This window comes from Rhododendron vialii, chromosome 13a (genome assembly GCF_030253575.1).
Source record: "Rhododendron vialii isolate Sample 1 chromosome 13a, ASM3025357v1".
NCBI classification, from domain to species: domain Eukaryota; kingdom Viridiplantae; phylum Streptophyta; class Magnoliopsida; order Ericales; family Ericaceae; genus Rhododendron; species Rhododendron vialii.
Window position 1 is genome coordinate 7296987 of NC_080569.1, and position 12543 is coordinate 7309529.

At 39.6% G+C, this 12543-nt stretch overlaps 1 protein-coding gene and 1 non-coding gene across 2 annotated transcripts; both read left to right on the forward strand.

The window, feature by feature from the left end:
* Positions 1–5721: 5721 nt before the first annotated feature.
* LOC131314293 (zinc transporter 6, chloroplastic) lies at positions 5722–8256 on the forward strand. Its single transcript, XM_058342833.1, has 2 exons — positions 5722–6633; positions 7754–8256. Exons 1-2 carry the CDS (start codon positions 5932–5934, stop codon positions 8066–8068), a joined length of 1017 nt encoding a protein of 338 aa, XP_058198816.1. The 5' UTR covers positions 5722–5931; the 3' UTR covers positions 8069–8256.
* Positions 8257–9661: 1405 nt separating this feature from the next.
* On the forward strand, positions 9662–9735 carry TRNAI-UAU (transfer RNA isoleucine (anticodon UAU)). The gene has a single exon. It is a non-coding gene; the product is annotated as a tRNA-Ile (tRNA).
* The last annotated feature ends 2808 nt before the right edge of the window (positions 9736–12543 follow it).

A 12543-nucleotide genomic window follows, 5' to 3' on the forward strand; every position in this document is an offset into this window, starting at 1 on the left:
CTAGCTAGGCGGTACTCCTAATCATTTATGCAGCGGCAAATCATGCGTAAGAGACATTATCGTGCAATTAAGTTGAGTGCCCACGAGACACGGAGTGAACCACCTTATGTTGTCATTGGCAACTGGTTATTTATGAAAAGTACCACGCAACAATATCACATGGCACGCCGCCGGGAGTAGCCAATGATTAGCCCCGTCGACCAATAGAATTTGGAAAATACTTGGGTGCACGTAGCACTACGACACTTCCAAAGGGTTCCACCCCTCACACGCACGGAAAATTGCTCACAATAGCCTAACTGTCTCTTTCTCCTCTTTTTAAAAATTTCTATACATGCACTTTTAAAGCATTCATCATACTTTCAACTACCTCACTTTTATTCGATTTTTATTATTATTATACATAAACCCCCATTAGTACAAAAAGAGCTAGGCGTCGTGGACCATTTGACGAATCAGAAAGCCTACACTTGTCTAAATGCCCTCTACCTCATGGCTTAGGCGATCGAATCGCATTGGACCCACCACTAGGCATGAAATGGGGGTGGTGATTACCGCATTTTCGAACGTGGTACTTCCAACCATTTACGTAACGATAATTTTTCGCGAAAGATACCACATGGCAACCCACATAGTATTTCGAAAATACCCAATAATTAGCTCTTTTACTTGCGAAAAATACCATATGGCATCCTGCATAGTACTCCGGAAATACTCGATAATTGGCCATAAAATTTTGCTACGCATTAGTTTGCTCAATTGGCCGGGTCCCTTGAATTAATCCATGATTTCAAGCTCCACAAGTGCTCCAAGGGAGAAGTGTACAATACCCTGTCTGCTTTGTGAGTGTGTGTTGTTTTCCTTGCATGCATTATGTTGTCTACATGCTTTTTCGGAATTGGATACTTTGGAGCACTTATAATATGCGTCCATATGAGTAGTGGGACCGACAAATTTTATGGGGGAGAAATGTGGGTCCCTTCACCCCCCTAAAAAAAAGAAAAAAAAGAAAAAAGAAAAAAGAAAAGAAGCAAAGGCTGGGTTCACCTTTCTGGCTTGGGAAATTAAATTTGGATTTTATGGAGTTAGCTTGATTGGGCAAGTTGGGATATTCCATTAAGGCCTCGTTTTTTAATGTCAAATAAATACTTATTTTTCAAGAAGCAATTTCAAGTTAAAAAACGATAGATTTATTGAAATCTAAAAATATGCAATATGGATCTTGTTTGAAAGATCTTTAATATGGTGCAAAAAAAATCGAAAAATTATTTTTCATTTACATTATTTTTTGAGTTTGAAAATGTAAAATAAATACTTATTTTTTTAAAATGTGTTCTGGAACGGGCTCTAATTCTTTTCGATCTCCTTTCTCACACACATACATTCCAGCACCCACTTATCCAGCTTTATCTGCAAGACAACTTTTATATGGACGGCAAAGTGTTAATTTCCTAGTCCCAAGATTAATGTTCAAAGAACCTACTTTAATTCAGTCACCCCTCTTCCATCTTCTCCATTTACATATGCACTATATATGTAGAGGTTCAATGTTCCAATTAAGCGTTATAGGAATGCACTGATCGACCTTGTAATTAAAAGGGTATACCGGATAACAGAATGGGACCTCTAAAGATGATAATTCCTCTTGTTAGTATAATTAATAATGTAACCTCACTTGTTAGTTATTATTAAGTCTCCATTTGATCCATGCCACTTGTCTTCGATCTCCAATTCTAAAAACGTACAAGTAGTTGGCAAGCATCATACATTAATTAATGATCTCTATTACAAACGGTGTTATGTACAAAATTAGGAGGAAACGTCACATCAATCTAGCGCATCTCAAATCTACAACATGTAGTCTCGCTCGGGACTAATGTTGCATAGAATTTATAAGCCACATGCTGCAAAAGTTTGTATTGCAATTAAAGAATCTAAAGAAGTACTCGTCCCTAAGATTGATAGATTAATTTGGGTCATCGAATTTTTCAAGATATATATTTGTAGATGAAAAAAGGTACTATCTCAAAATTAAGGATATATGTATAGGGGGGAAAAATAAAACTTAGAAGCAGCTAAGAGGAGATCAACACATGTTGCACCTCTTTATAGGAAGCTGCTAACTCTCACAAACCATATATAGTAGAATCTTCATGTTCACACAGGTTTGATCTTCTTCTTCTTCTTCTTTTGGTGAAACTGAAAACAACAGGCTAACAGAAAATTAAAGTCTCTCGCGGTGAACCCGGGGGATATCGGCCACGAGCAACTCCCTGAGATCTCGTCGGAAGGGATTATGTGCGAGACCGCCATCTCTGTTTGCGCTAGCTCCTCCCATTCCTGCAAGTTTATTCCCTCCACACAGGTCGCAGTGATCTACACTCAAAGGCTAAGCAGCTTCGTGGCTTATGTGACAAGAAAACCCAGCCCGCAATTTGGGCTTGGCCCATGGTGGACATTACCACTACGTTCTAGACTTCTCTAGCCCAAAAGAAAAAGGAAAAAGGAAACCAAACAGGTCCAGCCTAGCTATGAATGAGTCCACTAGTCCAGCTTTGGGACAAAAGGTACACGAGATAAGATTAACCCGAATAGAATGTTTACAGGGGCGGAACAGGAATCTAATCTGGTTTGGGCTAACTCAAAAGTTAATAAACTAATATAAATAAATAGTTTATAGTTAATGTCGAGCAAATTTGTGCATAAATATGTAAGTTTTCAAAATAGACAAAAGAAAAGTACAAAAAAAAAAAACCGTACACTATTGAAGTTGTATCCTACGAATGGTGTGCCCTACATTATTTAGAGAGTAGAAATCATTTATTATTTAGTCTGAGTCAATATATTCAACAAGTTCTCTTTCAATGAAGATAATCAAAGAATCTAAAAAAAAACCGTATTTCATTTTGTTATGAAGATTAGTTTTCACATGCGTTGTCTACACACCCAGTGGTGGAAATACATAGAATGACAGCTGTGCTGTAGCTCAAAAAAAAAAAAAAAAAACTAAAAATTTATATGTGAAATTTTAGCTCAATAAATTTTAAACCACCTCATTTTTTTTTTAGCCCAACCCATTATAATTTTAGCCCACCATCAAATCCCAGTACTTAGGTTGATTCATCTTGTCAACGGATATCAAATTCCTTGCTTGATCCTTGGGTTGGTCAATATTTCCTACAATCTGTATTCCTATGATTGTGTAGTTTGTATAGGACTTTATTATTGTATTAATTCTTCTTTCCTTGTAGAGAATATGTATCCCTTGATTACAGTAATTAGGAAGAGCAAATCTCTCCTCTTGATTGTAATTTCACTCCTATATAATCAATACCAAAATAAAGCTATTGTCAGTCCACTGGGCTGACGATAAGCATAGTAGAAGATAAAAAAAATAAGTATTTCTGTATACTTTTTATACCCTTTAATACACATTCACACATTTACTATTGTCAATCCATTGGAATTATTTTAGAATTTTCTATTGAAGAAAAAGAACTAGGTATAAAGGGAATTGAAAGAATCTTTTGGTATGGACTCAAAAGTGAGGCCTACTTAAAACTCTTTGGATTCTCAAAAGTACGTACTCTTAAATTCTGGATGCTCATATATTACGATTGCCGTAGATTAATGAAATTGTTGAGGATAAATCTGGAATTTGTCTTAAACGCAAAACTCCATCCATGCTTCCCGTTACAGTTATTTCTTCATTTCTCATTTTTACCACACCGCACATTGCAGTTATACCCACCCATCCATCCATCCATCCATGTTTCATGTCGTAGTTGCAGCTATAGAATTAATGCACATCATAAATGAATTCAAATAGATAGATAGCTACGTACACCTAGCTACAATCGAAAAATTATTTCAAAAGTTGCTTGTGCACCCAACGCGCGCTAGTCATTATATCGATACTACTAAACTTATGTTAACAACAGCCAGCCACATGAACTTGAATATATAGCCCAAGATACTAAACTAATTAGATGCAATGTTTTCCTAATTGCAAACCCGTACAGGCCGATGACACATGAATATATAGCCCAAGAAACGACAGAAGTCAGCACTACAACTAGACTGTCCCAAATTCCCTCCCAAATTTTGAGTGTGGTAGTCGAGCCAACTCAGCCAAGGACTTCATTTCCAATGTACCACACAAAAAAAAAAAAGAAGCAGCGAAGAGCTTAACGCTCTAAATATATACCGTCGTATTTGTCTTAAAAAGTGAACGACCAAAATTACTAGCCATCGATTTTCTCATAAAAGAAAAATAAGATTAGATCTATGAGAAAAATAAGATTAGATTTTAGGCACACCGAGAAATACCTGAAAAACTTAGTGATAAAGAGAAGACAAACTTGAAAAATATGAACAGCTAGCATTAGAAAGAGAAGAGAAAAGAAAAAGATGTGATCACCCATTCTATAATTGCGGTGGTGGAACTTCCACACATCACACTCATCCAAGTCGGTCGCTTGTTGGAACCTTCATTTTGGACACTAAACCATGGCTTATATGACCATTCAATTTACTGGACCCCACTCCATTAAAAGCCATGTCCAAGTGCCCAACATTTCCACACCTCAGTGGTCTCCACGCCTGGGGCACTCTTACCACACACTCGCATCCGTAAGTGTGTGAGCTCCCCACGTACACTAGATATGTATAACGTGTGTAGTGCCCGCATACTTATGAGTATGGATGTGTAAGTATGTATGGTGCTAGCATTTTTGCACTCCGGGAGCTCTCTATTTGACTTGGCTGTGAGTGGTGTTAGGCGAAATGATCGGTACTAGTGAAACACACTTTCTACAAGTCCAATAATCTTTTTAAAAGGAGTAACTATTTTGTCACGGGATGCTCCATGGTTCTTCGACCTACACCGCAAAGTTATGCGATGTCCATACTTTAGTCTTGAACTCCACGTAAATTTATGTGGGTGCATGAAAAGGGTTCGGACACCGTCACGTGCTGCTCCAGAATCTTTTTACTTTAAAATATGTATTTTGCCTTTTGCTTTAATGGTTGGTTAAATATAGCTATTCTCTCATAACTAGGCAAATTAATTAATTAATTTAAGCAGTGAAATAAATATCACATTATTAGGCACCCCATTAATCGTACGTTGATGTTTCTACTTTTATGCTGTTACTTGAATAGTATTTAAAAAAAAATTCCACATCAACCTTCAAAAAATTTTGACGCCTCCAAATTTGAAGAAAAGGTTGAAAATGTTCTATAACAATGTTACAACCACACACAAATATTTATATACATTCACAAAAGGGGATAAAATTATTGAATGCTTTAAAAATTGTACTTTTAGTATCAAACTGCCTGTAGTGTTGGAGATGCTTTTACATTAATTATTACAATTAGCATTTTGATATCCTAATGCAAAATCTCTTTACAAAAATATATTACATGTTATTATTATTCTAAAATTGAGATTATTTTCTTGTAAAGCATAAGAAAATGAAAGATATATATTTCACAATCAATACATTTTTTTGTTGTATTAAGCCTATGCGAGAATATATATATCTATATGTTTTTTGTTAATCCGTTAAAACTCGTAAACAAACTCGAGCTCGATTAAGTCAAGACCTGTTTGACTCGAGCTCAACTTGTTAAATTTTCACTAAACTTGACTCAAATTCATTAAAAATTTAATAAACAAACTCGATAACGGTAAAAGTTAGCTCATTTGCTGCCCCGGCGGCTCCACACCATACACCAGAATCAAATCAGAGAGAAATGTCAAAGTCTGTCTTTTGCTTTTCTGTTACCACGAAACAAAGGACAAAGTCACCCACCACTCACGAGAACGGAAAGTCTTCCTTCTACTGTTCTACAACTAGGAATACTCTCTCTCTCTCTTAAACTTCTATACCCAACTTCCGTTTCTGAGGTGGGAATTATCCAAACATGGCGGTGTGCGCGACCGACACGGCTCGACAGCTCTCGTGCCGGGACAGTCGAGCAGCGGCACATCTTAAGCTCATATCGATCCTCGTGATCTTCGTCACGAGCGTCGTCGGGATATCGTCTCCGGTGATGCTAGCTCGATTGTTCCACGGCAAGCCGGTCTACGACAAGGCCATCCTAATAATCAAGTGCTTCGCGGCGGGCGTCATCCTCTCCACCTCCCTCGTCCACGTCCTCCCCGACGCCTTCGACGCCCTCGCCGACTGCCAGGTCTCGTCCCGCCACCCGTGGAAGGACTTCCCCTTCTCCGGCCTCGTCACCCTCATCGGCGTCCTCACCGCCTTGCTCGTCGACCTCACCGCCACGTCACACGTCGACAGCCACGGCCACGGCCACGGCCATGGGAAGAACAGTCATTACGCGCCGATTGGGACGAGCGAGGAATTGGCGGCGAGGAGGAAATCGGCGGAGAGTGGGGGGGAGTTGGGGGTTATCGGCGAGCGGAGTGCGGCGGAGGAGTTGTTGAGGATGAAGCAGAGGCTGGTGTCGCAGGTGCTGGAGATAGGGATAATATTTCACTCGGTGATTATAGGGGTGACGATGGGGATGTCGCAGAACCAGTGCACGATCAGGCCGCTTGTGGCGGCGCTGGCGTTCCACCAGATCTTTGAAGGGATGGGGCTTGGAGGTTGTATTGCTCAGGTACGAATATCTATGAAAGCCTGTACTAGATAACGTATCTTGATGCGTGATTAGAGTGATAGGACACGTCGCGGGAGTAACTCAGGGGAACGAACGGTGATTAGGCCACCGTGGCTCGGCGTTTGAGCCGTGGATTGTGTGGTGGATGGAAGGGATGACCGTTTAAAATCTGATCGCCAATTCCGTTGACTTGCGATAAGGATTGGCGTCAGGGATTTATAAATTCTGCCGTAAATTTTAACGTTCTTTATAGGGACGCCTAACCGCGCTTAATTAGGTTGCATTCTTATAAACTCATTTGCCCTGAATTAAATTTCGTAATTTTTGGTCTAGTTTTTTTGTTGTGATTTTTGGAGTTATCGTTCGGTTCGACGATATGAATTGAAAAAGTATTAAAATATGGACCGATGTGACAAAATTTATATATAAGACACTTTAGGAAAATTAAAAAAAACAGCTGTATGGTACTTTCTCGTCTTTAGTGATTTTTTTTTTTCATTTTTGATAATTTCCTGTTAAATTAATTTACACTATTGGTTCTGTTATGAGAGAGAAATTTGTAAGTGAAAATTATTAATGAAGGTTTTAAATTTCACCTAAGACGAATGATTAAAAAAGGCATTTTCCAATTTGATGAAAAGATAAAGAAATGTAGTACTACTAGACTAGATACTAAAAGTGCTCACAATCTTTAAGAATAAGGAACTCAGCCCACACTTTATCTTACTTTATTTACCTCAAACATATATAAAAGAAAATATGTAAATTAGGTAAGCTTCAAATAAAAATACCTAAATAGGTGAAACTCTATCTATCGACAAATTGGAATACATATATGTATGGTAAAGTAGCAATTTTAGATCACGTGAGATGTCATTGATAGATTCTGAATCGCAATTAAATACGATGTGATGAGGTTTGGGTTTATGCTCGTCTCCAATTAGCATAAAAAAAGCTTTAGACCTGGCCGGTTTTGCTCCTACTTTGAGTCCGACTCGATGATCCGATATCGATCTTCTAGGCCATTTTGCGTAGGTCGTCCGCGGAGAAAATTGACTTAATGATTCTAGTCAGTGAATTCTATGTTTCTAACTAATGATGATATCTGTGGCAATGACAGGCGGGGTTCAGCTTCGGAACAACGGCCTACATGTGCTTCTTGTTTTCGGTGACAACGCCCGTGGGAATAGTATTGGGGATGATCATATTCTCGTTAACTGGTTATGATGACAGCAGTCTCAACGCCTTGATTCTCGAAGGGATATTGGGTTCCCTCTCTTCAGGTATCCTCATTTACATGGGTCTCGTCGATCTCATAGCCCTCGACTTCTTTCACAGCAAGTTGATGAGTTCCGAGCCTTGGTTGAAAAAGGCATCGTTTGTAGCCCTTGTTCTTGGATCTACCTCTATGTCTATCCTTGCCCTTTGGGCCTGAAAATTGGTGCAAAGCAATTGAAGAATAATCTTTGAAATTTGGTGCAACTATCACAATTCTCAGCTGAATCTTGTCAATATTGCTATGACAGTGCGACCAACGCATTTGTACGAGCTTTAGGTATTTTTCCGTTTGACTTTTGTTGTAACCGTCTCAGTTCAATTGAAAGTTCCAACGGGATCCATTAATTGGAGAGGTTTCAATGGATGATATCCTAATCCTGCCGGTCAGATGGGATTTTCATTCGTACGATTATGGTTGCCAATTAAGAAGAAATCTAGTGCATGTTCTAGCCAAAAGTTTGAATTGTTGTAATGTTGAAAACTGAAGAAACATGACAGTACTGCTGCGTATAGCTCGCTGAACTTGTACAATACCTAAAATTAACTGTGAAATGTATCACAAGTACGTACTGTGACCGGGAACGCCACTTCCAAAAGATTGATCTGTTGAACCCAACGAAGAATGATTTGAACTGGTTTTCTGAGTTGGATTTATTAATAAGCACCACTTCAAACCTCTCTTTTTTGGCTATATATATAGTCTTCAGTATTGCCCATTTTTGCATAGAGTAATAATTTTGTTGAAACTTGGACGTTTACGCATAACCCACCGGTGCAACATTGCTTTACTTTATGTGTGAGTGGGTACATGACTAGAGCTCCACTTTTGGGAACTTTGGGATAGCAGAGTGAGAAAAAATCATTCATTTACAGTGTTTGGTATATTTAGTTTGGAGACAACTTCTCGGCAATCAATGGTTTAGATTTCAAAAAGACTTTATGCGGGAAGAAACTATTTTTCTCGCGAAGATTCTTTTAACAAAATCTAACTATTAAAAATACATTTGGACGACCGAGATGCACCGACTGTTGCTCTCTGCAGTCCAAACACAGACTGCAGATAAGCCATTTCCATTCAGTTAAATGGCAAAACGATGAAAACTGGGGGAGGGCTACCGGTACTTTACCAATTGAGCGGTGAAGCAACCTATATGTTCGTCAGCACAAAAACGTATCATGTTTAACAAGCGCAATGTTTTGAATACCGTACCGGCCAGGGTATCGGTACCAATCAGATACCGGGTACCGTTTTAGATTTACCGCAACTACAATATATATAATCATAATTCAAAAAAATCCCCCATACTATGCGATTCATCATAAAATACCTATGTATTTGTATCTTGTCCCACATTGCTTAGTTACAAAACTCTTTTCCATCTTAAATGACTTTGCACACTAGTGGACTTGTAAATGAGGACCCAATGAGAGGCCTCACGTGCTCGGAAAAATGGGTTGTGGCCGAAGACAATTTGAAAAAACTGATTCGGAAATCAATAAATCGGGTGCGCGTCACGAGTTATTCACACGCAAGAGGGGGTGCAAATCCGGGATTTGCTTCTCGCGCACGTACTATGATTAACCCAAAAAAAATATTCTGCGTTTATTCCAATTCCAAGCACGACTTTGACAATCTAGAGAACTCGTAATTTTCAGCCTCAGAAATTTCTCCTTCCATCACGTTCTGTCATACCTACCTTTCTTTTTAAACGAAAAACTAGTTTTATGGGGCACTTTCACTCGACAAAATGGTCCCGTAGCTCCGTTGGTTAAAGCGTTGCTCTTATGAGCAGAAGGTCGCGGGTTCGAACCCCGCCGGGACCATTTCGTCTGATTCTAATTTGCAATATTCAATCTCTACTACTCCCTAGTAGCTTCTATATAAGATGTCTAACGGGCTCTGATTCAACAGGCCTGCCGTCCCACCCGATTGTAAGGCTTGTTTTAGCCCTTTTGTTATCAAAGAATAAGTTTGTTGGACTCTGATGCCCATAAAACATGTGTTTTCTTTTTTCATTTTTTTTGGGTACACCGGAAAACAAAAGAAAACTACATTCTCTCAAAGGTTACACCTCTCATGTTCGCCTCCGAATGATGTCGTCTAGCAAAATTAAGCTAGTATCTTATATGTGAAATTGAGGAAATTATGAAAGAGCTCATGAAATGTATAACAAGATGTCCTAGCTGGAACTTCTTTAAATGGTAACATTATTTTTTTTATTTTCTCCCCACCCGAGAGGCATCAGCTGTTTTGCCTAATCCATTTTGCTTCTACTACTAAACAGTACAGTATGATTTACCCTTCGATTATATAATTTCATTTTTCATTGAAGTGACAGATCAAATAATAATCAGAAAAGCTACAGGTACAGCATTTGCTGCACAGCAGCCATGCACAGATCCGTTTTGCGCTCGTCTCGGGTCCCGCAAAGATGATCGGAGTCGCTCATTTTGTTCCAAATGCGTCGTTTATGGTCCCTTAAAAAAATCACCTTAATCCGATATCGGGAAGGGTGTGGTGTGGAATCATCTAAATCGCAATCGGTTATTTAATTTGTCCTCCAATTCTGTCATTCGTTAATTTGGTCACAATTGTGATAGGAAATAAGCATGCAATTAACGCGCGATAACCAAATGGGTACGTACGTACGTCCTCGATCAAGAAGATCGATCATTCATTAATGTTTTTGGTGATTGATGCATATAGTATATATTATGGGTAGAATATATATTCATATGTGCTTCTGTCAATCTACCCTATCCATGCATGAGGGCTCCACAAGCTAGAGCGTGGCCAATTAATATCAAACTCGACTCATGATTTTGGCTATGCAATTTAGAGTCAAGGTTTATATAATCACTGGCTCCAATACTGTACAACTCTTCTAATTAATCTCTCAAAGTACAACAATTAATCATGATAAGTCAATTTACACCTCTTAAATCATCGCATAAAAATTACATAATTACGACATACGCAATGTGCGTGGGACCCACCTCGTTTGTAGGATACGCCCATCCCCTTTTCTTACACGTCTCCAGTAAAAAAGAGAGAAAAAAAAAATAGTGCTGCTATTTCTAAAAACATATGATCATGTCAGCAACGCGAGAAATTTTTCAGTGCTGGGTGGGTATCACGTGGTGCCAGCTCGGCGCATTCAGGTCGTCCCTTTTGGTTTTGGACAGCTCGGATTTGGAGAGAGAGTGGTGGGGTGAGAGAAGAGAGAGGATTTTAATTTAGACCGTCCGACACAATTTTGAAAGATTTTAAATGGGTTGCTCGGGCACCACATGGACACGGCCACATGATACCCACCTGGTACCGAAAAATTCCTCAACGGCAACCCAGTAAATCAATTGAAGTAGTACCTTGTTTGTAATTTCATCACTTCTTCATGTATATATTTGTACTGTCACAATGTCACCGCACTGCCAAATGTGTCATTATAAGCAAAAGGCATAGTTTCATCTTCACAAGGGGTTATATGCTCACAATTTAGAGAGAGAGAGAGAGATGGCAGTTGGTGGCTTTATTACACAAATGGTAACAAATGCTCACACACCTAACGAAGGACTAAGGTGGATGCATGCTTGTGAGCAATCATCTCTGCTAGCCAGTATAGGAAGCCCATACTCACACCATCATCTTCTAATCTCACTCAAATATCTCAAACTCCAAACCTAACCAAACTCCAACCGCCGGCGGCCACCACCACCGCTCCTCTCCTCTTTCCCCATCATGGCTTCCCAAGACAATATGATCCAGCCCAACTTCCGGTTCCACGTCACAAACCTCACCCACACCATAATCCCACACCACACCCTCGGCCTCATCCTCATAATCATCATTTTCGCCATCATCTTCCTCTCCGCTTGCTTCTACTTCTACTACCACTTCATCTCTCTCTACATCCCTTCCTCATCAACAACAACAATTAACACGGCCGCCGCCACCTCCAACAACAGCTTGAGCTCCTCCTTGCCGCCGGTCTCTCAGCCGCTCGGACTCGACCCTGCCGCCATAAGCAACTTACCCGTTTTCCCGCGCCGGTCGACGGCGGTTTCCGACATCGAAAGTGGAAGCTGCGGCAACAGTACCGTTAGGGAAAGCGAGTGCTCCATTTGCTTGGGTTTGTTTGCAGATGAAGAGATTGTTAAGGTTTTGCCAAAGTGTCAGCACGCTTACCATTCGGAGTGCGTGGATAAGTGGCTTAGTGCTCGATCCAGTTGTCCCCTCTGCAGGGCTTCTCTCCTGGTTGATTTGTAGTCGTATATCTATTATCAGATGGTACTCAAAAGTCAAAAAAGGAGAAAAAAGAAATCAATGATCAATGTACGCTTTTTTCATTACTGAGATCATAGTTTGTTTGTTCTTGTACTGCTGGGCATTTTGTATTTGTTGTTACTTTTTTGTTGGATTTTTCCAATAAAAAATTATTCGGCTCTCGCGGAAATTAATGACCGGAATGATTAATTCTCTTTGTAGTGGTCAAGGCCTGATCAGACCGAGAGGTTTGCTCTTCCTGACGTCTCGAAACTTCTTAATTAATTAGGTGTTGCTATCAATTACAGTAGTTCTTTTGAGGATATTCATAGGGAGCATTTGTTTTGACTTCAAGTGGAATCCTGCTA

What these genes read in the sequence shown, in the direction of transcription:
- LOC131314293 (XM_058342833.1), top strand. Translation starts at nt 5,932, where the DNA reads ATGGCGGTGTGCGCGACCGACACGGCTCGACAGCTCTCGTGCCGGGAC. An exon ending in TTGGAGGTTGTATTGCTCAG is followed by an intron (nt 6,634 to 7,753) that starts GTACGAATATCT and finishes TGGCAATGACAG; the next exon opens with GCGGGGTTCAGCTTCGGAAC.